Source organism: Pseudochaenichthys georgianus, chromosome 22, assembly GCF_902827115.2.
Source record: "Pseudochaenichthys georgianus chromosome 22, fPseGeo1.2, whole genome shotgun sequence".
NCBI classification, from domain to species: Eukaryota; Metazoa; Chordata; class Actinopteri; order Perciformes; family Channichthyidae; genus Pseudochaenichthys; species Pseudochaenichthys georgianus.
In genome coordinates, this window is record NC_047524.1 from 32046079 (window position 1) to 32072619 (window position 26541).

Genomic DNA, 26541 nt, shown 5'->3' on the forward strand with positions numbered 1-26541 from the left:
GTTCGTGACTCCACCACGCATTGTGGTGTTAAGGAGTCGTGGTGGAGTCACGCATTCGGGTGAGATCAGGTTGGTTTGTCACTGTCACTGGCTGCTTCTCAGGTCGATTAAATTAAATCCTTGCTTCCCTCACTTGCGTCGTTTCCCTGCGTGTAGTCCCTCCCACCAGGGAAGCATGGAGAGATGCAAGGAAACTACGAGAAGCAGGGAAATTAGTTTTAAGAGCAATGGGACGTCCTTTCCTCCGGAGCGTCACGTGAAGCGACGTCCGTTTGTGATGACGCTGCACAGCTGTTCGTCTGGCAGCAGCCAGCTCTGTACCCGTTATTTCCACAAACACCCCCGCCTCTGTTAGTATGTACAATGTACAATCTTAGTCTCAACACTTTCCCAGTGGTACAAGCTAACAGTCATGGCAGCTAGCTAGCTGACGGCAGCTACTGTTAGCTGTTGTCAGCAGTTAGCAGTTAGCCTTATGAGCAACAAGTCAAACGTTCTGTCCATCAGGAAAGGTAAAGCAGCTGGATGACCAGAGAACATTTTTCCGTAAAATTTGTTCCACTTTCTTAAGTAGTTCCTCCAGGGAATCACCGCTCGCCAGTGTTACATAGTGAAGGAACAGACATTCAGGGCGAGAGTGTAACTGACAGATAAATCATGCTCCCTGATACAAGTCAGAGTAGCATCCAACTCTTTTTGAAGCTGATATTTTAGGTAGACGATGATATTCTTTCTTTGACATGATCAGAATGGTGGTTTATTTTCTGTGGGATAGGTTTTACGGGTGAAATCTAATCTCATCATTTACATATATTTCACATATCTTCATATTTTCTCTCTTACCCTGTCATTTAAAATGAGTCCTCTCCATTTTATTAGCATAGATGGATGGATTTAAACATGTATACATTAATATGTCTTGTATCAACCCAATGAGCATCATTGCGATACACACCATGATACAAACCCACTGAACTGATTACCCAAGATCCTCAGCTATGGTTTAAGCTTGGTGATTGGATGTTTTAGCCGCAATGCTCGTTGGGATATGGTGTTAATGCGATATGAAATCCGAAAAAAACTTCGGAGTTTAGGATGGCCGAAGACACTACAATACCCATAATCCTACAGTCCCTTTGCTTGACAAATCCTGTGATTAATCTTCAAGCTCTGGGATTGGATTTTGGAGTGGCAGTGCACCAAGGTTACGCCAAGCGTCGAACGAAACCACGGCAGACTATCCAAAACTGGACTCGAATGGGACCAGCCCCCCCCTCCAGAACAACACACTCTCACTCCCTAAGCGTCCAATAGTGACGTTTGGTCAGTGTCCGTGGCGTCCAATTGTGACGCTCCTAGGCTCCTTCAGCGTCATAAAGGGACGCAAATAGCTTTTAACTGATTGCAATGTATTCCCATCTGCGTCGGGATTTGACGCTCATGGAAGCACGGCATTCGTTTATGCCGGCTGCCCTTAAAGGCAATGTGAGCATCCATTCCCATTGGATAACGGAGAATTGTACACCCGGAAGTAAGTACTCCTCTTACTGTCGATTGATTTTACAGTGATATCTGCACTACTCATCGACTAAAAAACACCAGATTATCCTTGTTAATTACACAACATTGATTGGTTTAAATTGTGTGCAATGCTTTTGTATTTTTCCCCTTCGATTCGGAGAAACAAATATGTTTTCTGAGTAAAGGATGGCAGAAGACACTACACTACCCAGAATCCCCAGCTATCGTTTGGCCTACACCATGTGCTCTGTTTGACAAACCCCGTTTTTTTCACCATTCATTCCGATGGCTGGCGTCTATGTCACGTGATCTTCAAATGTGAAAACATGGCCGAACTTCGTTTTATTCTAGGTGTAAAATGCCTATTTTAAAGTTAGTTTGGCCATTAAAATGCGTTTTGATGTCATTTGATGCGAGAAATATGAGTTGTTATTTCAGATTATGTGTGCAGTGGATGTACATGATCTTTAGTTTGCTAGTTATTACGAAGATTACTTCAGGAAATCGCGACGTTTTCATTGTTACCAAGGTGGTTGCTAGGGACGCTGCTATCGATATTATTTCTGTTATGTTGTGTAACTGTTTAATGGTGTTATCTTTATTGCTACCCCCTTCCCCATCAATGTATAGTGTTGGTCCACAGCCTAAACATATTAGTTTAACAAAATCCGCATCTAAAGATACGTTATTTCCCCCCTGTGCAATTCCAGGCTCACATCTCAGAGCACACCGTCATTAACAAATACCGGAAACAGACCGAAATAATAATAATACCTTATTCCGAGTGTGCTTGGTTTTCTCTTTGAAAGTCATCACATAACGGCATTGTAATACACGGTTTGGCTGCATTACATATTACATATCTGCCGTAGTTCTGTATTTATAGAGCCCTGATGAGAAGACAAACATGAGGAACTGAAAACGTGACGTGGATCATAAATATATCAGCCATTAAACAACATCTTACATTTCTTTTCACACAATGCGTCTCCTTGCAGTATCAACACTAATTCGGCTCACTTTTATATTTGATCCAATTGGTAGATAGGCTGTATTTACACCATAAAGGTGCACAGCTGATATAAAGGGACACCTGGTGGTTAAAGCATGTTATTGAATTTCAATATTTTTATTATTAGATATTAATACGATCCCTATAAAGTATATTCATTACTCGTTATTCTCTACTAATTGTTAATTAAAGACTGTATGTAATGACTATTTTGCACATCCCTTTCAAGATTTCAAGATTTTCTAAGGTTTATTGACATATCATATAGGCCTACACAACTATGGTGTAGTTCTGCACTGAATGAAAAACGTGGGTCGCAGGTTCCTCAACAGTGCATTACAAGACATCTATCAATATGTGTGCATACCTCCAGCAATGTTAACTATGTTGAAGCACTTATTTTAACTGATATTATACATAATGTATTATACTCTTATAAGATGTATGTAGATATTTCATCTCCGGCCTTGTCAGGTATTGAACAATCAATAAATAAAGAACACAGAATTGTTGAATATAAAACACAGAATTTATGTGATTATACTAAATGATTTTCAAATAAACACAACTGCATTTAACTGTTACACATGCTGATGTAACGCAAATGTTCCAACTTGGGATCAATAAAGTATATCTTATCTTAAGCTGATCGATGGCTACTGCCATATTTGCAAAATGTGCCTCTGAACCTTGACAAGTGCATGTTTCAGGCTTATCAATTAATTTAATGTAATGTTATCACAGGGGTCACACACATAAGACCAGCTGTTAAATAAAGCTCTTCTGACCTTAGCTGGCATGTGGGTATATATATTAATGCTGCCCATAATGGGCACAAGCAATTTTCACCCATTTATTAATTATATGTTTTAAATGTGAGTGTTTCCTGTCCCCTAAACCTCCAGGGATGTACACAGTTTAATACTGGCAACTTCTTATTATGGGAAATACGAAAACGTCTTTTAAAACTACAACTCCCAGTAGAGACGTGCCATAGAGAACATGTTGCGAAACAGAATAGCCAGCATGTGTAGTTCTGGGGACGGGGTGGGGGAGGGGGGACGCGGTGGACCCGTTCAAATCCAGTTTTGGATAGTCTGCCGTGGTTCCATCCCATTTCAAGTGCTGTTCGAGAATCGGCTTAACCCTCGGAGCACACTCTCCAATCACAGAGCTTGAGGACTATCACGGGGTTTGTCAAGAGCACATGGTGTAGTCCAAACGATAGCTGGGGATTCTGGGTAGTGTAGTGTCTTCTGCCATCCTTTACTCCTGGGAATGGACGCTCACATTACCTTTAAGGGCAGCCGACATAAACGAATGCCGTGCTTCCATGAGCGTCAAATCCCGACGCAGATGGGAATACATTGCAATCAGTTGAAAGCTATTTGCGTCCCTTTATGACGCTGAAGGAGCCTCGGAGCGTCACGATTGGACGCCACGGACACTGACCAAACGTCGCTATTGGACGCTTAGGGAGTGAGAGTGTGTTGTCCAGAACTACACATGCTGGCTACTGTGTTTCGCAAAATGTTCTATGGGACGTCTCTACTGGGAATGTTTTCGTTTTTCCCGCAATTAGAAGTTGCCAGTATTAAACATATTGGTGTTATCAAATGTAAAACATATAATTAATAAATGGGTGAAAATCACTTGTGTCCATAATGCGCAGCATTATATTAATGCCGTATACCCACATGACAGCTCATTGCTACTTTGTAATTCTACTCCACTACAATTCAGAGGTTAACCTGGTATTTTTACTCCACTGCATTTATTTGAGTTACTTTGCAGATTCTGATTAATGATGTGAAATATAAACAACCCTTAAATCAGACTTTAGTTACACCTGAGTCAAATTCAGGGAAGGTGATTGTCAAGTGCCAACAATCAGGAGAGATATTTGATAGTTGGTGCTTGAGAAGACTAAACATTTATCTGCAGATCCCTATAAAGTATATTCATTACTCGTTATTCTCTACTAATAGTTAATTAAAGACTGTATATTATGGCTATTTTGCACATCCCTTTCAAGATTTCAAGATTTTCAAAGGTTTATTGACATATCATACACAACTTGGATCACAGGTTCCTCAACAGTGCATTACAAGACATCTATCAATATGTGTGTACCTCCACCATTAAACTGTCATATTCTGCACATTTCTTATTCTATCTATATACATAAGAGTATAATTAATGTGTATAATATCAGTTAAAATAAGTGCTTCAACATAGTTAACATTGCAGGAAAGCAATACATTAGACGTTAAGTACTTTGTCAGGCTTAATATTTATCTGTAGATAGATACCCCAAAGCTTTTTTCTTATTTGAAAGAAGACCTTAATCTATAATATTATTTAATGTTTCAATAAAGGTTAATTCGTTTTTCTGTTTTGCACCTCCTCCTATTAATATCTTTGTACATCCTGCACTAAACTGTTTTATTGTAGAGATCACTTCCAGTATCTTCTTAATTTTTTATATTCTACATTTCTATCATTGACCTTCTACTTTACCCCTATGAAAGTATATACTCTTAATATTTTTTTCATCAAATATAACATTAAAAAAAGTATTCAATAATGTGCTTTAACCACTAGGCGGTGCACACAAGGTACACACAGCATGCCATAATAACTGTTTATTATTAGTGTAGGACACGTATGTATGTATAACATCTGAAGATGTGTAGTTTAAGTTTTATTCATATTTTCACATAATTTTACAGGATATTGCTATACTATTTCTCATGTTTTACTTCTACACATTAATATCTGATTTGTAAAACATCACAGACAGAAAGGTATATCCGTCATTTAATGGTAAGCTATTGAAATTGTGATTCCATAAATGTGTATCCCATCATCCAAATCCCCTGACTATTCCCTCAACTCAGTATTTACATTCTTTAATTCAAAGAAAATCAGTAATATCTTTAAAAACTACAGTCCTTTTCTACCAGCTGTGCACCGTTATGGTGTAAATATAACCTATCTACCAATTGGATTAAATATAAAAGTCAGCCAAATTACTATTGATACTGCAAGGAGACGTATTCTGTGAAGAGAAATTGAAGATGTTGTTTAATTGCTGATATATTTATGATCCACGTCACATATTTAGTTTTGGTGGCAGTTCTTCCAGTTTGTCCAGAAGTCTTCTCATCAGGGCTCTATAAATAAAGAACTACGGCAGATGTGTAATATTTAATGCAGCCAAACCGTGTATTACAATGCCGTTGACATGTGATGACTTCCAAAGAGAAAAGCAAGTACATTCGGATTAAAGTATTATTTTATTTAAACATTTCCCAACGTGCATTGCGGCTAAACCATCGAATCACCGAGCTGAGGACCTTGCCTACGTCTGTTTCCGGTATTTTTTATGACGAATGTATTTTTGTTATACACACATTCCTTCACATTTACATTTTAATTTACATTAAAGTATTTCGTGAGGCCTTCTAAAATGTTTTTAAATATAACTACGGTTCTAGTTGAAGACTTTGTAAATTAACATGAACCGAAGCTGTTGCCTGGCAACGCAATCGCACAACGTCACGTCCGTTAATTCCACATCCACACGCATGGGTTAACATCGATTTAATGCATTAATGTAGCCTTTGTTTCTGCTAAAAAAGGTGTCGACTAGCTGGGGCAACAGGAAAATCGGCGAAATCGAGTGTGATTATTAAAAAATAAGTCATTATTATATTAATATTGACAATAACAACCGACCGTCGGGGTAGCATTTGCTTGCTTCCGGGTATATCTCCACTGGTTGGGCCATGTTAACAATACCGTGTAACTGTTACGTTTGAAGGGACGAAATCGTGGCATCTTCACGTCTCCCAGCATGGTAAATCGTCACATGTTCACGTCTTGCCGTGATACCGGGTTGGTAATATGGCTTGATGAAAGATAATCAAATAATGATATCCAAGATGGCTGATAACATGGATTAGTTCAGATCAGGGCCCATGATTTCTGAAAGCAGTTTGGTTTGACCTGCTGGTCGTCTTCCAAACATATACATGTTGTACACATTTTTGCACATTACATGGCAGCCTAGCTTGGAGCTGTCAAGATATGATTACTCTCTGGACTAAAGTGATGACTGCTTACACTTTGCTACTACATGGACACAAGTCATACACTGTGGAATTATCCGTAAGGTTACTCAGTACAAAGGTGCCCATCTATCCTTCAACACACACACACACACACACACACACACACACACACACACACACACACACACACACACACACACACACACACACACACACACACACACACACACACACACACACACACACACACACACACACACACACACCACACACACACACACACACACACACACACACACACACACACACACACACTGACATCCAAATCCTAACAGTGCTTAGATCCACATTGCTGTTAGATGGTGTTGCTGAAGCGGCTGTATTCAGACTCGGCACGTATCAGCACATTTACCCTCCTGTCTGCACTTATCCTCCGCCTTTGATCTGCAGCAGCATCACCTTATCCTCACTGCTGGCTCACCTTTCAGAGGGTTTCATCTGCCCATTGAACACTACGAGCTCTGCAATCATTGGCTATGGACACAAATAAAGACTGACTCGAAATACAGGGGGTCAATTCATTTCTGAATAATCCCAAACTCTAGCTTTTCCATCAATAGGCGGTAAAATCTACATGAAAGTGACATTCAGACCAAATGTACACCGTAATAGGAAAAGGCACTGTCGAGTGCTTTCCCAGCACATATACAGGTCTACATTCACACCCACTCATACAGAGGAAAGGCTGCCATAGGTTGCACCTGCTCAGAGACTAACATTCACACCCACTCACATACAGTACCATAAGCAATTTAGAGCGAGTTAAGTATTTTGCCCAAGGACATCTTGACCTGTTGACCTCAGGGGCTGGGGATCAAACCATCGACCTCCCAATAAGAGGACCTGACTCCTTAGCCAACGTGCAGTTTTTTAAAACGAAAAATACAGACTCTTGTACTATGCAAAACCTTGTCATGTAAATACAGTATTGTTGCAGCTTTTCAGTATGACTCATATCACACACACACACACACACACACACACACACACACACACACACACACACACACACACACACACACACACACACACACACACACACACACACACACACACACCCCAAGCTTCTGAATTCAGGGCTGCAGCCGACAACTTCAGAACCTTCTTCTTATGTTTACATTTAATTGTATATTTTATTGCACATTATAATTTAACTTAATATGTTGATACAAATATCTCTATTTGATCTTATATTGCATATTCTTGCTACGTATTTATACACATATCTTTTTTTTATTTCAAAACCCAACTCTCCCCGGGATAACATAAAGTGATTGTTACTTGATGGTGACTGCAGTCTGCAGACAGGAGGTGGTGGCAGACTCCATCGGCTTCATGTGTGTGCAATGCTCTCTTTGGGAATTAGAGAGCATTGAATGATTTTAAGTCTAATTGAAAAACCTTAACACAGAAATACAGCTGGAAATGTTTTGTGTGCTGAACCTACCATGCAGTTGTTAAACCGAATGTCATCCCACCCCGGAGACAATAAGCGTGTTGGCGTGGATTTTCAGGCATCAGCAACAATTGAGAGTTTTTGATTCTTGACTTAAATGACATTTACCAAAAACATTTAATCAGAGTTAAAGTTGCAATAGATAGTACGCATGTGTTGTTTACGAGTTCATCTAAAGCATGAGTAATATGCATGTGTGCTTACCCTCTGAAACCTCAGATCTTTAGTACTGAGTGAGAGTCACGTGCAGTTAGCCTAAGCTCACAGAGTGGAAGCATCATACATGACATTACATGTTAGACGCTTGTATCCAAAGCGACTTCCATCCACTCAGTACTGTGGATAACCTCCACAGGAGCCATTTGGGGTGAAGTGTCTCAGGGACACAACGACATGCTGACTGCAGCGGGACTCGAACTTGCTACTCCCTGATTTGAAGTCCAGCACACTTTCCACTGAGCCACAGCCACAAACCATACATGTAAAAACTTGATGACCTTTTTGTTAATTGCAACTGAACCATCCTTTTTACCTTTTATACGTTGTTTTAATGCGTATTATGTGATTAAAGGGGACTGCATGGTAAGCTAGCTAGCAGTAGCACATCATTACAAACTGCTCATCTAACCAAATACAATTACAGACACCAGAACTGATACGTTAAACAAAAAGTGAGAAAATAACACATGTATAAATGTTTACCTGACCAACTGCAAGCTAGCTGGTGCAGCATTCCACCCTGTACTTTGTGGCTGTTATACATGTGACATCCAGGTACTTAAAGTGCACTGTGTTCGGCCATATTTGTAAAATAGTACATGATTTGAGATACAGCGACGGACTGCAGATTGTATTTGAGCCAAGCTCAGACTGAGTGCACAGGCTGCCCATGTTCCATGAGGGTTCAAAGTATCTCAACTGAACTATTCATTCACTTTGTCTTCATATTTCCAGTCTGAGGAGTTGGAGGAGATGAGGTCACACAAATCAGAATTGTATCACTTGGGCGGTGGCTAATTATAATTAATAAAGTTGGGTTCAATTCGTGTTTCCATATTAAATGACCTGCTTTTGTTCTTGAACTCTTGACACACTGTCTATCTGACACAAGCAGCTTCTCAGCGGTATTGACTCAGATCTTAAATATAAAAGGACCAGCAGCTCTGGCATGTTCAGAATAGTGAGAATTGTCTTCCCTTACTAATGTATATCAACTAATCTGATCTGAGAAGACAGAGAATAATATGAAATGTTTTGCAGCATGAGAGTATATTGTCCTTTTAGTGTTAGAATGCAGGACAGTGAATGTAACAGCTTGATGCCTCGAATGAACATCTCTGATCAAATCCATAACAGAAACATGATCAAAGTAAAGACCATGTTTCTTCTTGTTAACACATGAAGACCCACAGCCTGACACACCCCCTTCCTCAGTGCCATAGAGCTCCATTGTTGTGAAAACTCATGGGAGACACAACGCGTAACCCTGCAGTGCATCATGGGAAGTGCTGATGTCACAGACTGGAGGCTTTGATGGAATGATAAAAGCAAGTGGGAGCTGAAATTGGTTTCTCTCATATCATCTTCTGCATGCTATTTAGGCAGGAACAATACGCTGATACAGTTACTTAGCAACAGTAATACTATTTCCCCCACAGGAAGTTTAGGTATCATGAAGGATATTTTATTTCTTTGAATGTGTTTCCTGGGGGTGATTAAATAGAAGTGATATTAAGCTTGAACAAAGTAATAGAGTTGTGTTTTGATTGACAGGTGTCTCTGCCATTCACAGTCTGCTGCTGCGTGTCACCTACTCGTCCACTCGTCCTACAGTTACTGTTAATACTGATGATGATAGTTATAGTGAGGATGGCAATACTGATTGTGATGAGTGGTAAAGCCAATTTCCAGCAACGAGAATCCCATGAACGCTTCTCCAAATACTAATATATTATTAATACAGTAATATTACTGTAATATGTATAATTATCATAGTCATTCAGGACTACATGTCATAGTAGCTTTTTTCATATGACTCTTGACATGTAAGAGATACTATTCTGAATAAATATATGCTATCCTCTTTCATATCACATCGCATATGGTGCGTGTACTGTACTATACTGTATCTGATAAATGTCTTATGGCAGATATTTGTATGTATTCGGCTAAAATGTTTAGTTTATTCGCTTTGCGCCCATTGTGAATTCCTTATGAGGATGAACACTAATGAGAGTTTTGCTGCAGGGGCCTCCTGATTGATATTTTCAGCTCATCCAATCTGCTTCAAGTGAAATGAAATGAAGATATGGAGCTCACTGCCAACACAGTGACTCATAGCAACAGGCCTTTACGGGCCCTACACACGGCGGCGTGCGTTGCCGCTTGAGCGGTGTCTTGAGCTTGGGGAGTCAACGCGAGCAACGCGACCAACAACCAACCACATGAATGTCCCGCCCCGGACTTACAAAGCAAAGCATTCATGCTACATCCATGCTGGCTAAATATACTGCCTATGCTTGCTAGCTGTCCATTCAAACGAAGTGCACTGGATATAAACTCCCCAAACAGGCGAAAACCTACCAGTTTCCCCCACTGTCTCTGCCACCCCCCCCCCCATGCCTGGCTCCTCCGGTTTGTATCCCTGTATGTGAAGAGGGACTGGTCATAGAGGACTGGTCATAGAGTAGGTTTGATTGGCTAGCGCTTGTACTGTCAGATTTACATACGAGGGATTTGATTGGCTGACGCCTCTGTCGAGGCGGCAAAAGTAGAACATTGCTCTACTTTTGCAGCGAGCACCTCGAGAGAAGCTACGCTTTGCTCCCACAATGCAGTTCGGCGAATCGTGACGTCACCCCATTCAAAGTGAATGGGCAGAAGCGTTGAAGCGGCAACGCACGCCGCCGTGTGTAGGGGCCGTGAAGGTGATATCAAACACTTCATACTGTGTGATCCAAAAGCTAACGGTACGGGAATTGATTGAAATGACTCCTTACTAAATGTGACTCGTGTTATAGTAATACAAATTAAAATCTAACCTTCGCCATTTTCAAGCTGCCATGTGCAGATATTGCTGAAAGCAAGAGAGAAATGAAGAGAAACCATCATCATTCAGACAGAATGTTCCAATATGAATGTTGTTGCTGAGCTGAGTACAGTATTTTCAAAAACATATATTTATAAACTTATTTAGTGCCACAAAAGTAATACATATTTAAGAACAATATCAAATGATTCAAAATGTGTGCTGCTCAGGCGTTCAGTTGAATAAGAATGGACACAATCCAAAAATACTGATGATTAAAAATACAAATTGTTTTTCTTTTGCATTATTATTATTTTTATCTTTCTCTCAATTGTTTTGATGCGTCTTGGAGCACCAGGAAAAGCGTTATAATATAAATATAATATTGTTTTTTTAACCATTCACAGAAATAAATTGTACAAGTTGTTCTCAAGAGTTTAACTTTAAAGTGTATATATTTATATATATTATAATTATATTACTGCTTTGACCTTGGGCAGGGGGCAGAATGTAAAGGATGCTGCATGGTCACCTGCACGCGCCTCTACCAGCAGCGCGTGCACAGCTGACGTGAATGTGAAGCTGCTCGCATACATCTGGGCGCGTATCAAACAATAAGACACATCTCCCATCCCATCACTCAGTCTGTGTACAGGAAGTCAATATGATTCCGCGCCGCAGCGTGCATGCGAGCGCGGCACTGCAGAGCCTCCCCCCTCCCTCTCACATCCTCCCCCTCCTCACACACCATGGACACGTTTCTCACACGCTCCCGCCGCTACCATTAGAGTACGGTCGCGAGCTGCGGACAGAAAGCTTCCCGCCTCCCTCGCTGACTCCGGAACCCCAGTCCCCCCGGCTGGAGGAGACATGAAGCGGCTTTTGGTGAGAGCCGTGCGGGACAAAGCCATGAAGCCCTGGCTGCTGCTGGCTCTGCTCGGATTGAGGTGAGTGTGTGTGTGTGTGTGTGTGTGTGTGTGTGTGTGTGTGTGTGTGTGCGCGTGCGTGCGTGCGTGCGTGCGTGTGGTGCAGATGTGTTACCTGTGAAGCCGGTGCAGTGGCGGCCTGATGGAACACATTCAACCTCTGCTTTGTCTGTTCAAAAGAACCAACCATGTTCATATCCTCTGTGCGTAAATCCGGTGGATGTTCCGGTGACAGGTTGGTGTGTGAACTGTGATTCACAGGGTCTGTCAGTGTGTCAGGTGGGCTGTATGGACAGAAGACCTCTGGCAGTTGGTCACAAAGGTGTTAAAATGTGCTCATGTTAAATAGAAGCTGCTAATCTTTTTTTATAGATTTTCTTTATTCAACACATCACTCTGCATAGGATATTCTCTCTGAGGACATTCTACAAAGGCAGATTTGGAAGGTTTATAAATGTCAAGACAACACATTAATGAAATTACATTACTAATTTTAGATGTTGATACAATTATTTGTGAATATCTTTGTTTTGGTCTATCACCAATGTTCCTGCCGTTCATAATCCATCTCACAGATGATCGATTTACAGTTTGCATTTAGTGATCTGTTACATTGACATCTCTGATCCACTGCAGCTCCTATTTCTTTTGTTTTGAGAATAAAATACAATTTAAAATTGCAGAGATATGCTTTAGTCCCTCCTGGATACTGCACCTCGCATTATCCACCTTCATATCGCTCCCTCCCTCTTCCCAGTAATTGGCTCTGATTTTTCTCATTCTATGATCATAGTTTGTAACGTATGTTTAAATGTTCAGTCTAAGCTAAGATTCATTCTGACAGCATCAGATAAGATATTACAATGGTTTTCACAGGCTGAACCTCTAGATTGACATTTTATTGTGAGTACAGAAATAGTTTTCTTAATGTTCATTCATCGAGATGTTTGTGTTACGATGTGTGAAGCAGGTAGGACCCAAATGCAGATTAACGTGCAATTCCTTGATTTCAAGGCTATCAGGACAATGACAGAACAGAACACTCACAGAGGACAAGCCAATACTCAAGACGAACCGACAAAGACTGACAGAAAAACCAGAACTTAAAGACACACAAGACTAATCACACAAACAAGACACGGGTGAGGAGGGAGGAGAAAACACAGGGGCCACAGGTGAACACAATCGGGTAATCAGACACACCAGGGAAACTAACGACAGGGAACCACAGACAGATCTAAACAAGACAAAACACAACGCAGACAGAAAACCAAAAACAGATATAGACAAGACAAAACACCATAAAGACAGATCGTGACAGAACCCCCCCCTCAAGGGACGGATTCCAGACGTCCTAAAAACCCCCCCACAAAAGTCCAAAACCTCAAGCAGGGTGGGTGGAGGGGGTCCAGAGGAGGGACACAAAACTAGGGCCACCAGGGTGGGTGGAGGGGGTCCGGAGGACGGGTCTGGGCTGACAACCCAGGGGCACAGCAGAGGACCAGGAAGGGATCTCGGGCGGACGGCCCGGGGGCAAAGCAGAGTTCAAAAAGGGGTTCTCGGGCGGACGGCCCGGGGGCAAGGCAGAGTTCGAGGAGGGGCGAAGACCACAGCTCTCAGGGGACCGGGCAGGAGCCGGTGTTGACCGGACAGTAACCAGAGCCAGTGGGACAGTTGTCGGCAAGATTCCCCACGGAAGAGGACAAGGAGTTGGCAGGACCCCCGGCGAGACATGTAATGTCGAGGCCTCCAACGAAACAGGACATGGGGTTGGCAGGACCCCCGGTAGAAGAGTAGTCGGCGGGGCCTCCAACGGCACAGGACACAGGGTTGGCAGGACCCCCGGCAGGAGAGTTGACGGCTGGACCTCCAACGAGACAGGACAAAGGGTTGGCAGGACCCCCGGCAGGAGAGTAGTCGGCGGGGCCTCCAATGTGACAGGACACAGGGTTGGCAGGACCCCCGGCAGGAGAGTAGTCGGCGGGGCCTCCAATGTGACGGGACACAGGGTTGGCAGGACCCCCGGCAGGAGAGTTGTCGGCGGGGCCTCCAACGGCACAGTACACAGGACTGGCAGGACCCCCGGCAGGAGAGTAGACGGCGGGACCTCCAACGTGACAGGACATAGGGTTGGCAGGACCTCCGGCAGGAGAATAGTCGGCGGGGCCTCCAACGGGACAGGACAAGGAGCTGGCAGGACCCCCGGCAGAAGAGTAGACGGCGGGACCTCCAACGGGACAGGACAAAGGGTTGGCAGGACCCCCAGCGGAACCTCCAACGGTACTTGAGTAGGGACTTTAGTGGGAACTCGAGAGAGGGCTTGAGAGGGAACTCGAGAGGAAACTTGAAAGGTAACTCGAGAGGAGACTCGAGAGGGGACTCGAGAGGAGACTTGAGAAGTGTCTTGAACAGGGACTCGAGAGGGGACTCGAGAGGAGATTCGAGAGATGAATTGAAAGGGAACTCGATAGGGGACTCGAGTGGGAACTTGAGAGGGAACTGGAGAGAAGACTTGAGAGTGGACTCGAGAGGGAACTCGAGAGGGAACTGGAGGGGTGTCTTGAAAGGAGACTCGAAAGGAGACTTGAGAGGGAACTTGAGAGATGACTCGAGAGGGGACTCCAGAGGAGACTCGAGAGGGAACTCGAGAGGAGACTCGAGAGGGAGCTCGAGAGGGAACTGAAGAGGGGACTGGAGAGGGGACTCGAGAGGGGACTGGAGAGGAGACTGGAGAGGGGACTCGAGAGGGGACTCGAGAGGGGACTCGAGAGGGAACTCGAGAGGGGACTCGAGAGGGGACTCGAGAGGGGACCTGAGAGGGAACTGGAGAGGGAACTCGACAGGGGACCTGAGAGGGGACTTGTGTCGGTCGGTACGCCGACAGGACACGGGAGCTGGCGTCGGCTGGAGAGCCAACAGGAGACAAGGAGCTGGAGTCGGCCGGTACGCCGACATGCCTCGGGGAGCTGGCGTTGGCCGGTACGCCGACAGGCCTCGGGGAGCTGGCGTCGGCTGGAGAGCCAACAGGAGTCGAGGTGCTGGAGTCGGCCGGTACGCCGACAGGACACGGGGAGCTGGCGTCGGCCGGAGAGCCAGTCCTGGAGCCGAAACTGGAGTTGGGACCATGGCTACTGGGGCCGGTACTGAAGCCGGAACCATGGCTGCTGGGGCCGGAGCCATGGCTGCTGGGGCCATGACTGGGGCTGGTACCATGGCTGTGTGGGCCGGTTCTGTAGCAGGGACAGTGGCTGCATGGGCCGGTTCTGGAGCCGGAACCATGGCTGTGGGGACCGGTTCTGGAGTCGGAACCATTGCTGCTGGGCTAGGAGCGGAAGCCTGGACCCTGGCTGTGTAAGCCAGGTAATGGAGAATGGAAGCATGGCTGCGTGGGCCGGTACTGATGCATGGATCCATGGCCTTGTAGGCCGGTTCTGGAGCCGGAACTGGGGCTGGAACCCTGGCCTTGCGTCTCTTAGGAGTCTTTTGGAGGCTTCGTGGACCTCCAAACGCCAGACCAGACCCCAAGAATGGGTCAGAACATGAAGACTGGCACTCAGCGCTACGTGAGAAAACCCTAAGCCACTCGGGCAACAAGCTCCAGAGCCAGGGCTTGCGAGCAACCTCCTGACGTGCCTCCTTCAACGCAGCCTCTCTACCCTGTCTAGATGAGGCGCCTTTCCACGTATAAAAATGTTACTCCAGAGAGTATCCAAGACATTCCGCCTGTAGCGTCAAATGGGCTGAGTCTGCTGGGTCCATAATGGTCGGTTCGTAATGTTACGATGTGTGAAGCAGGTAGGACCCAAATGCAGAATAAAGTGCAATTCCTTTATTTCAAGGCTATCAGGACAATGACAGAACAGAACACTCACCGAGGACAAGCCAATACACAAGACGAACCGACAAAGACTGACAGAAAAAACAGAACTTAAAGACACACAAGACTAATCACACAAACAAGACACGGGTGAGGAGGGAGGAGAAAACACAGGGGCCACAGGTGAACACAATCGGGTAATCAGACACACCAGGGAAACTAACGACAGGGAACCACAGACAGATCTAAACAAGACAAAACACAACGCAGACAGAAAACCAAAAACAGATATAGACAAGACAAAACACCATAAAGACAGATGGTGACAGTTTGAGCCTCACCGCTTAGTGTGTGAGGTGGTTACTCAGTTCATCACAGTTTGGGAGCCAGTGATAATCACATGTGTGAAATAGAAGACATCTTGTTCCTACAGTAGAACATTAACTCATTCCCCCTGTGTATGGACTCTGTTGCCTCAGCATCAGCAATCAGAGCAGACACACAGCACTAGTTAACCAACCAGAACACCTTTGGTAGGACATGTACCCTGTACCAGGTTTCCTCTGTCAGAAGTCACCATCAAGAGGTGACAGGTAACACCAGAGGCAGGGAAGAGAAGACTACTACCCACATCAGACACTGTGAACACTGTGAACACTTATTCAGTGTGTGAATTTATTCAGTGTGTGAATTGTAGTGTGCTCTCAAATCGCACACGGCTGCTGTGCCCTCACCAGAAGTGTCGATTGGCGCAATTAGCTAGCGAGCATGTTAGCAAAACTAATTCCCTCCAGCAAATCAATACAGAATGCTCAATGTATCCAATACAATTAACAGCCATTATTTTCATCAGTATAATGTTATGTCACTGGAATAGTAAAAAACACCCACATGTGTCAATGTTATTTGTATAGTGCTGTGTTCACCAGAGTAACCGCAAACACAGCTTAAGACTTCAGTTACGTTGGCAAGATGGCGGTCTTTGGGTGTGAGGAGTGTCCAGCGTTCCACACTCCACTTTTTGACTGTCATGAGTGCACCATCCGAGTACTCAAAGTGCACTTTGCCATACTTCCCATAGGCATGCACTTGTGCACTCAATACAGCAAATGTAAGTACAGAAGTATGCAATTGAGACACAGTAAAGCACTCCACCGTGGCAGGGAAACCCCCCTCAGGGAAACACCTCACCTTAACCGTGCCCCTTCTCTAATATGCCCTTTCTTTGCACAAGTGCCACACTTAATATTTCAGATTTTCAAACTAAACAGAATATATGGTAAAAGACAACCTGAGTGAACCCAACAGACGTTTTTTAACCAAGAAACCATCTTGTAATTTGACCACACCAGCTGTTATGCCATATGGGGCCAGGGGTGTAAAGCGGGGGGGGGGGCCTCTGGTGCCCCTCATCCTTCTCCTAACGTGTTCTGCCTTTTGATCTCAACTAAATGTAAAGATTTGTGACCGGACAGTTGCAGTGCTAATGCATTAAAAAACCTGACAGAGTCAGACAGACCATAGACAGAAATAAAAACACCTGGCAAAGTATTTGAAACTTTCCGGTACTTTAGGTCCCATTGTCGTGCCAACAGGAACAAAACTTTCTTGCAATCACCCATGTGAAAAACGAGTCCCTGAACTCGATACCCTTTAGCAGAAACACCTGCAACCAGAGGCTTCAGTAAGGCGGGCATTTCCAGCACGATTCAACCCTGGTCCAAGTTTTTGGAGAGGATGGCTCTCAGTGGTTGGCTAGAGTCCAACAGCCTCACTAATGACTTTGTATCCTTTTCCAGACCAATATATTGCAATCACTTTCATTCCGAGTGTGTTTCATGAATTTAATCAAGGTTTTAGACGTTATTCCTTAACAAATATCAATCCCAAAGCAGGTCAACTACGGCAAAAAACAGGAAGTGTTTAGGACAGGTCTCTAAATAGGGAGAGTTAACTGCACACTGTGCTGTTCCTTGAGCTCTTTCGGCCATCTTCACATTGCTAAAAAAGTTCTCTTAAAGTGATGTTTGGATCCAACAGGGCTGGCAGTAATCAAGCTTTATTGTGTCTAGGGGTGCAACAACTAATCGACTTAATCGATTAAAATCGATTACCAAATGAGTTGCCAACTAATTCAGTCGTCGATTCGTTGGTGACGTCATCACGTGTGTTTTACGCCCCGTTAAGCTCTAACTTTATTGGTCTTTGTATCGGTACTGAAGACATTTAAAAAATATATGTCATGTATTATTGCTACAAAGACATTATATCGCAGTCTTAGTGTCGCCAGCTCGTTTCTAATATGCAAAAAGACAAACAAATGCGTCTTTGATGTATTTTCGATCTTTCTCTCCCCCGCCTGCTTGCGAGGGGGCGGGGCAGTTTACACACGGGCAGCTGCAACATGCAGCAACACACACACACACACACGTGGGAGATGGCGGAGAGAACGCGCTCCGAGGTGGTTAAACCTTACCCGTCTCGATGTGGAGAATGCTCGTTGCCAAAAGTGGAATAAGAGTTTAGCATGTAAGGGCGGTAACACGAGCTATTTGTCTAAACATTTAGCAAAAGTGCTCCACATCCAGACGGAGGAATGCACCGGGTTCGACTGTCTTTCTAGTAGCTCTGTAGCCCCGTCCACGGTAACGTGTCCACGTCAGGTGTTATGTATGCTAGCAGCAACACACGGAGCTAACTACATTATACAAACATAATGATTAGAGGTAACAGAGTTATTTGCGGACTTTTGGTGACAGAGCCTTCAGTGTGGCATCCCCCACCCGCTGGAACTCTCTCCCTCCCGAAATCCGCAGCGCCCCAACCCTGGACATTTTCAAAAAAGCCCTCAAAACGCACCTTTTTACCAAGGCTTTCCCCACTGTATAGTTAGTTTAATAAGTTTATTTTTCCGCTACTTCCCCCCCCCCCCCTTAACCTGTCTGCCTTTTTTCCCCTACTCCCCCCCCCCTACCCGACTTGTAAAGCGACCTTGGGTTTCCTGAAAGGCGCTATAAAAATATTATATATTATTATTATTATTATTATTATTTAGTTTGTTAAAGTTTCAGCTATTCTGTTTACAGTTGTGTCATCAGATTATTTAATACGATTTGTTAAAACACTGTTGTTTCTTTTGATGTGAAATATTATTTATTTAATTTGAATAAAAAGCAATGTTAGTTTTGTTCACAATTTAAGTTATTTCAATAATATATGTATTTTTGAATCAAGTATTCATCTTTATTGTCTTCATTGTTAGTTTCCACATGCCTAAAACAACCTCAAGCTAAATCTAAAAGTTGATGGCTAAATAAGAGCGTTTGAGAAATTGTGCAAGGCATACAGTAATAGTCCGAATAGTCGATTAATCGTTTCATTAATCGATAGATTAATCGATTATCAAATTAGTCGTTTGTTGCAGCCCTAATTGTGTCTAATTAAAGCTAGTTAGCAAGGTAATGTGGTCCATTGGTTGAACTAAACAGGCAATTGCTCTTTAACACAGGACTTTTGTGTTGGCCACTTTTCCCTTCAATACATTACATTTTTAATTTAGGTTGTCTCTGTTGTATACTCATTTTTGAAGATCTGTAATAGAAGAAAAACCATGAAGGATGCACATACTTTTTTCATAGCAATATGTCCTTCCTCCCTGACCCCTCATCCTCATTTAATACTTGATTTACTTGAATTGTACACACTGAAAACATTGAAACGTTGACTTCAATTAAATGTATTATGTCATCAGATTACACATAATTGTATTTGCAAGCAATAATATTAAGTTGATATTGCTTTCAACTAACCTTAGGCAGCTTTGTGTAATCTGTTGACATAATACATTTAATCAGTCAACTTTTAAATGATTTCAGTGCAGTACTTGGTGATCTGGTGGCAGCACAGGCTTTGTCGGTTTTAGCTTACGTAGCAAACCACTAGAAGAGATGACATTGGAGGAAAGTCTCCGAAGGAAAAATATGCTGATACGGACTGAACTGGTGCACAATCAGTACATTTACACTGGTCTCCGGGGCTCCAGTGTATTCAACACACTGATGCCGAGTTAGAAGAGGAGTGGGAATCTGCCTCGCTGGCTTTTTCAACTTCAGATGAACTCCAGCAGAGGCACAGTGTTACAGAAGGCATGTGTTCGTCTAAAGACCGCCACAGGACACTCAAAATGTTATCTAACGAGCTGAACAATAAAAACACCCAACATTTGACTAAAAGTCAGTTTTTCCACCATTGTATGTAATGCTTGCTAATTGCTTGTATCTAATTATCGGCCCAATTTCCACCTACTTTGTTGACATTTAAATGTAGTAATTTGACTCCAGACTCTGTCAGAACCTCGGTTTTTGCAACAACATTGAAAACTTATTTCTGAATCAAGTAAACCTGACTCATACATGATATAAAAATAACTATTGTAAGGTTTAAAATGAATCAGCGACAACTGACAAAGCATCTATTCTGAGTTTGTTCAAAATGTCCGATCACCTTTTTTTGCTCCCGATCCGATTCCGATCATTTGATTTTGACAATCTGCCGATACCGATTTTTCCCGATCCGATCTTTAAAAAATAGATCTTTGAAATAGTAGAACTCTACATAAACATATATAGAGAACGCACACTCATTTCATTATGCAGCCCCCCACACAAATGTCACCTGCTTTCCTCTCTGAAAGCTATGCTTGGATAGGTTTTAACCGTCCTTGTCCCATGACCTCCCCAGGATCAGTCAACCAACAAAAGTTAACGGTTCCCATAACCTCAGGCCCTCTTTGAACTTCCCTCCACCCGAAGTCAGCTTACTTGGAATGAATAAATGTATTGATAATTCAGGCCGACTATTGTCTCCAGGCCTCTTTATGAGCCTTGCAGGGAATGAGTCATTAACTAACAAGACTTTAACTGCATTCTTTCTGAGGAAAATCTCTCTTGGAGTTCCCCTGTTCATTGCAAAAAACATTGATGATTAACAAAGAGACTCAGGGGCCTCTCTTGATATCTGGAAACTGCAACAAGACTTTCTGCCATTCGAATGTAACACACTTCTTATATATCAGGTGACATAATAAAATGAATATACCAGAAATACGCTGTATTAAATGTTCTACTATAACATTTTACTTCAACACATGACACAGCTGCAGAGGGCAGGTAAAGACACTGGAGGGTCTTCTCAATTGAATATTTCACCTCCTCCTTTCCCTCACTCGCGTCCCTTCCTTGCGTCTTAGCTCCGCCTCCGTAAGATGCAAGCGAGAGACACGAGGAGGAGACGCGAGGACAGAGGAGTCCTCAGAAAGGCTTCTCAATTCTCTAATTTCCCCTCCTCGACTCCTATCCTCGATACTTAGTCCCGCCCACAGGAGATGCGAGCGGAGGAAGGAGAAGGGGAACCGAGGAGAGAGGAGGGGAACCGAGGAGAGAGGAGGGGAAGCAGCAGGCGGTTAGAGAAATGAGAACTCCTCTCCTCTGAGCGGTCATCTTAAAGAGACGTCCATTAATGATGACAGGAGGCACAGCAGCCCTCTGTCTGATGGACAGATGTGTTCATGATGACTTATATATTTACTTTGATTCATTCACAGTGCGGGAAATGAGACAATAACAGGCTACAGATGCGGACATATACACACACATTTATATAAATATATACAATTTCAGAATCAAACAAGTATGAGAATACTCTCATAATAACGTAACACTATCAGAGACTGGATATGTCCCCCCCCCCTCTCTGCCCTCTCTGGTCGCTACAATGAGGAAATTAAATTACAGGCCAAAAGTTTTATTTACAAGTATTAAAAGTAAGGACACCAAACCAACGCACGCACGCGCACACACACACGCACGCACGCACGCACGCACGCACGCACACACACACACACACAGTACACAGTGTCGACTGGTCATTAGGGTCAGGTGCACAGCCCCACCTAGTGTCAGCAGAAAGTATTAAAATAACGATTACAAACAAAATGCAAAAAATAAATTAAAATATAAATAAGATATATTTTAAGATCATGTTTAATCATCTGATTCGTCTGTACATTGCTGTTTTAGTATGTGTTCTTCTAATTAGTGTCTACAGTGTGTGCCTATTGAGCTGTTTAGAGCCATGTGGGACAAAACCCGATCATGCCCCTCCCTCTGACTGTCTAAGTGAACGGTGACTGCAAAAACTACACTGCGCATGCTCAGAGTATTTTCCTATTTAATGTGTGTGGCAAAAAATAATGACCAGAGGGGCATATAGCTGCCATCCCCACCATACGTCATCTCACATCATTCAGAGCTGATTGGCTGTAAGTACGTGTGCCGTGAAAAGTGTGATGTGTGATGTGTGAAGAGGAGACGAGAGAGCTGCAGTGACGCGTCCTAAAACCCGGAAGTAAGCTGCGCATGGCTTCCCTTGACAAAAAAGCGATGAGATTTCTCCATAGGATTTTAGAAAATAGCTCCAAATAAGATCTGTAGGAAACAAACCTGTTAGATAAATGCACGTTTTGTTCAGCCGGATTATATCCACATGTCTACCCTACTTTTATAATTTTCGAATCATAAATCCATCATTTAGATTTATGATAGACTTTTGAAACTACAAGAACATAAGGAGGACTTTTACAAAAAAGTAATAGAGATTTTTGTCCAGAAGGATAGGCAAATGGACTTAATCTTCAAGTCAAGGTAAGACCGCAATGTTATTGAAAATGGGATCTTACTAAGAGAGAACAATTCAATATGTAAATGATACAATTACATTTTTGTGGGTATCCTTCTGTTGAACTGTCTGTTTAAAATTAATTGAAGCATCAGACAAAAAAAGCTTTTGAAAATAATATTATATTTTGATTTAGGTCAAAATATAATATTTGTAAACCCGAAGAGTCAGTGCCAGAGCCTCACCAGCCATGAACCTCACTGCAGAAGCTTATAGACATCTAAGTGTGTTGTGCCCCACCACTGACTTTACCACACGCACTACAGCTCCTGAAGCATATGATATCAGACTGCAGCCTCTCTTTGGTTGTAGATATCTACTAAACTACAGCATACAAATACAGAGAGTAATGTAGGCCTGTTATACTGAGTGATATATATTATACACACTGCTCTGCTTTCTGCACGGACCTCACAGCTGTTCTCACTGTAAACATTGCGTCGCGATGAAAGCAGTTAATAAAATAATATCCAGGGGATGCATGCAGAGCTGTCATTGGCTGAGATAAGTCCGGCCGTGCGTCACGACTCTTTGAAACATCTCTGTTGCCGGAAATGCATCCACGAAGGAGCTGTGGAGGACCGTGGAGGACCCATCAGTGTATCCTCGGTTAGAGCTCCTCCAGAGAGCCTCCTCGGTCCTCGGTCCTCGAAGTGCATTTAGAGAAATGAGATGTCCTTCAACATGGCGCGGTGAAATTCATTTCCGGGTCACTACCAGAGGACCGAGGAGTCGAGGAGGGGAAATGAGAGAAATAAGAAAGGCCCATAGAGACAGACAGACAGACAGACAGACAGAGAGAGATGGATGGAGGGATGGATGGATGGATGGATGGATACTTCAGGAATTACAAAATTACTTAAAAATGTAATAAAATAAAGATAAACATTACAAATGTAAAAACAATACATATCCTTACTAAAAAATACCTATATTCAGGAGTATCTAAACATTGTAAAATATACAGAACAAATACTCTATAATTGACGAATCATCTGAACATATAAACATAGTGTACTATACATATATGTGGCTAGAGTTTTTAAAAAGCAAGTCGTCTCGATCCATAATTCATGTTCATCATGCAGGCATGATTCAGATAAACATAGGCTTGTGTTGGACATCATATCTCTGTTCCAGTGAGAGCACAGAGTGATGTTCTGCTGCACTGGGCTATGTTGCCAGGGTTGAGGTTATGTACTCGTACTACAAGTGGTCCAAGAAAGTCCCAAGGTCTCTTTTGAGTATCACTTTTATCTCATTAACAGAACAGAAGCAGCACACCTTCTGCTGGTCCCACACCTCTTCATCAGCTAAATGGTATGGTGTTGGCAGAGACCACTGATGTTGTGTAATGTCTTCTTAACATCATTTGTTCAGTTCCTTTAGCAAACCCTGGCTGTTGTCCTTGGAGAGTTCTGTTAGATCAGCACAATTCTTGATAAACTGAGAATCACTTTCAACATCATTATCCTCCTGTAACCAGAACAAAGTACTGCCCTCGCATTTCTTGTCAGCAAAAGTGTCCAAAAAGAACAAACTCAACTTGTGGACTTGTTTGCTCAACATAACTCCATCTTGAAAATACCTTTCCATTCAGTCAGTGACGACATTAATGTAATAATGTAAAGCAAAAGTAGATCTTACCATAGACGACCGTAACCAAATGGAACAAAACGTTACGTTTGCATTCATGCAGGTTACTGATAATAAAATAGTTATTTCATAGACTAAACAATAAGCAATGTGACGTTGTGTTTTACAGGCTACACTAAAGATGCAATGTGCAATGCACTGCCAGCAGAAGAGTTGCTTCTCTCTGATAAAGCTTATAGTTAGTGCTGGCTCCGGCTTACCATGTATACATGTCCCATACGTGCGTGTTACTCACTTTGCACCCGGACCCTTATCCCTGTGCTATGTGTGTGTCTGTGTGTGTGTCTGTGTCTCTGTGTGCAGGGGGCAATGCTGTGCTGGGTAATCGTTGTGTCTGGATCATGAATCGTGGCCATGCCTTGTTCCGTGTTCCCTGCCCACATTAGCATTGTTTGCAAATAATATACAACACATCTGTACATAAGATATGGGGTTTTCAAAGCCTAATACTGTATCCCCCCCCCACCCCCCACCCTTTAGTTGACTTGCTTAGTTGTGCATTCAGTTGATCAGATGTTACCATAGTGAGTGTCTGTGCCTTGGTCAGGAGGGACTGTACCTGTGACCCACAGACCACACCGAACCTCTGCCTGTAGACACCTCATTGTTACACGTTATGCTTTTTACTGTCGCATCATTCCATTTGTTTGGAGTATCATCTGATACCTTGATAAAATCACAAAATGCTCTCTCTGCCCCAACAATAAATGTAAACATACAGTCAAGGTCTATATCTAAGTTTTTTATCCAAATATACTCAACATAAATTTGAGTCACTAACAATCATCAGCTGGATAAATGTCTGAGCAAGACAATGGTCTGATCCTCATTCCCCGTCACCTTTCAGAATACATCTAAGGGCTTATTCTATTCTGTCCTATTCTGTTCTTAATTATGTTAAAAACAACAAAGATGCAAAGTGAGGAGTTGGTCCGTGCGATCAGAGGCTTGCCATGTCCAAAATGCACTAAGTACTATCTACAAGCAAAGAGGCTTCTTTCTTTCTGATGTTACTGCCTGTTTATTTGCATCTCAAGTTCACAAACTAAATGGATATTAGATATAATATATAGATGCATGACATGGAGTTAAAAGCAAGCCTCCAGTCAAATGCATGTTAGAACTATTCTAGAAATAGTATATTGTGTTGTTGTCTACTACATCAGGAGAGACCTCCAAGTGTGTATATCACTAGCCCTTTGTAAGCTAAGGGGATAGCCAGAGAGGAGAGGAAGGGGGCCAAGACAGGACTTGTTCTGAACGGTCATGTAATGCTCATTAAACATATGAGTTGAATTAGTGAAAAACCTGCAACGACAAGTGAGTAAACAATCATAAATGTTGAATCTTCAAAAGTCTGTCGGCGTGTGTAAGGGAAACTTCTGCAGCAATGGAGAGTCAGGACTCAGAGAGACACAAGGAGAGTTGGAGCTTTGATGTCAAACACTGATGTTTATTCACAAGTATCGGCCGGAGAAATTCACATCACAAGTCACACAGCCAGAGATTCTGACTGCACGGTGGGTTACCATGTCAAATCTGACCAGCCTCTCTCGATAGACCTTTTAACTAGTTTACAGAGAGTTAATCCACATATCGGGGATGGTGCGTAAACACTGGGAACACTGGAGATATCCCCGATATCTGGAAATACTCAATCACCTGTCTGTGGGGCTTAGAAAGCCAGCGTTCTCACAGTCATAAAACCCTCTATGACCGATAGTAAAACTGAGAATAACGTCACATGACTGCATTATCACATTCCTTACGGGAGATAACGTCAACACACAGAAAAGGTTAAATATCTTAGGAGTAAGGAAGAATTATTCTTTGACAGCGTGTGTTTACCCCCCCAGCACAGCCCTGGGGGTTGACAGTCTGTAAACACTCATTTCTAAATTGAATTTGGCATACCCTCAAACACTGTTGAATACCTCGAGGACGCCAACACATATGTTCTGGCATGCTCTCGCACCCATTTGATAATATGGAAATACTGTCTGTCTTTGTTTCTTTCAATGTTTCCTTGTTCTGCTCCACAGTGCCGCATCTGGGCCCAGTAAACAGGAAGACGAGGACTATGAAGACGTGCCCATAAATAAGACATGGGTGTTATCACCGAGGGTCTACGAGAGCGATGTGACTCTGATCCTGAATAAACTGCTGGAGGGCTACGACAACAAACTGCGGCCTGACATCGGAGGCAAGTCAAGTTCATCCTCTGGAAATGTGCTTTGTTTTAACTTTGGAACCA

At 43.0% G+C, this 26541-nt stretch overlaps 1 protein-coding gene across 1 annotated transcript in view; it reads left to right on the plus strand.

Moving 5' to 3' along the window:
* The first annotated feature begins 11898 nt into the window (after positions 1–11898).
* Positions 11899–26541, plus strand: part of gabrg1 (gamma-aminobutyric acid type A receptor subunit gamma1) — a 47780-nt gene continuing 33137 nt past the window's right edge. The window contains exons 1-2 of the mRNA XM_034111508.2: positions 11899–12100; positions 26330–26490. Coding sequence (XP_033967399.1) covers positions 12024–12100; positions 26330–26490 — 238 coding nt within the window. The 5' untranslated portion in view covers positions 11899–12023. The remainder of the gene's footprint in view (positions 12101–26329; positions 26491–26541) is intronic.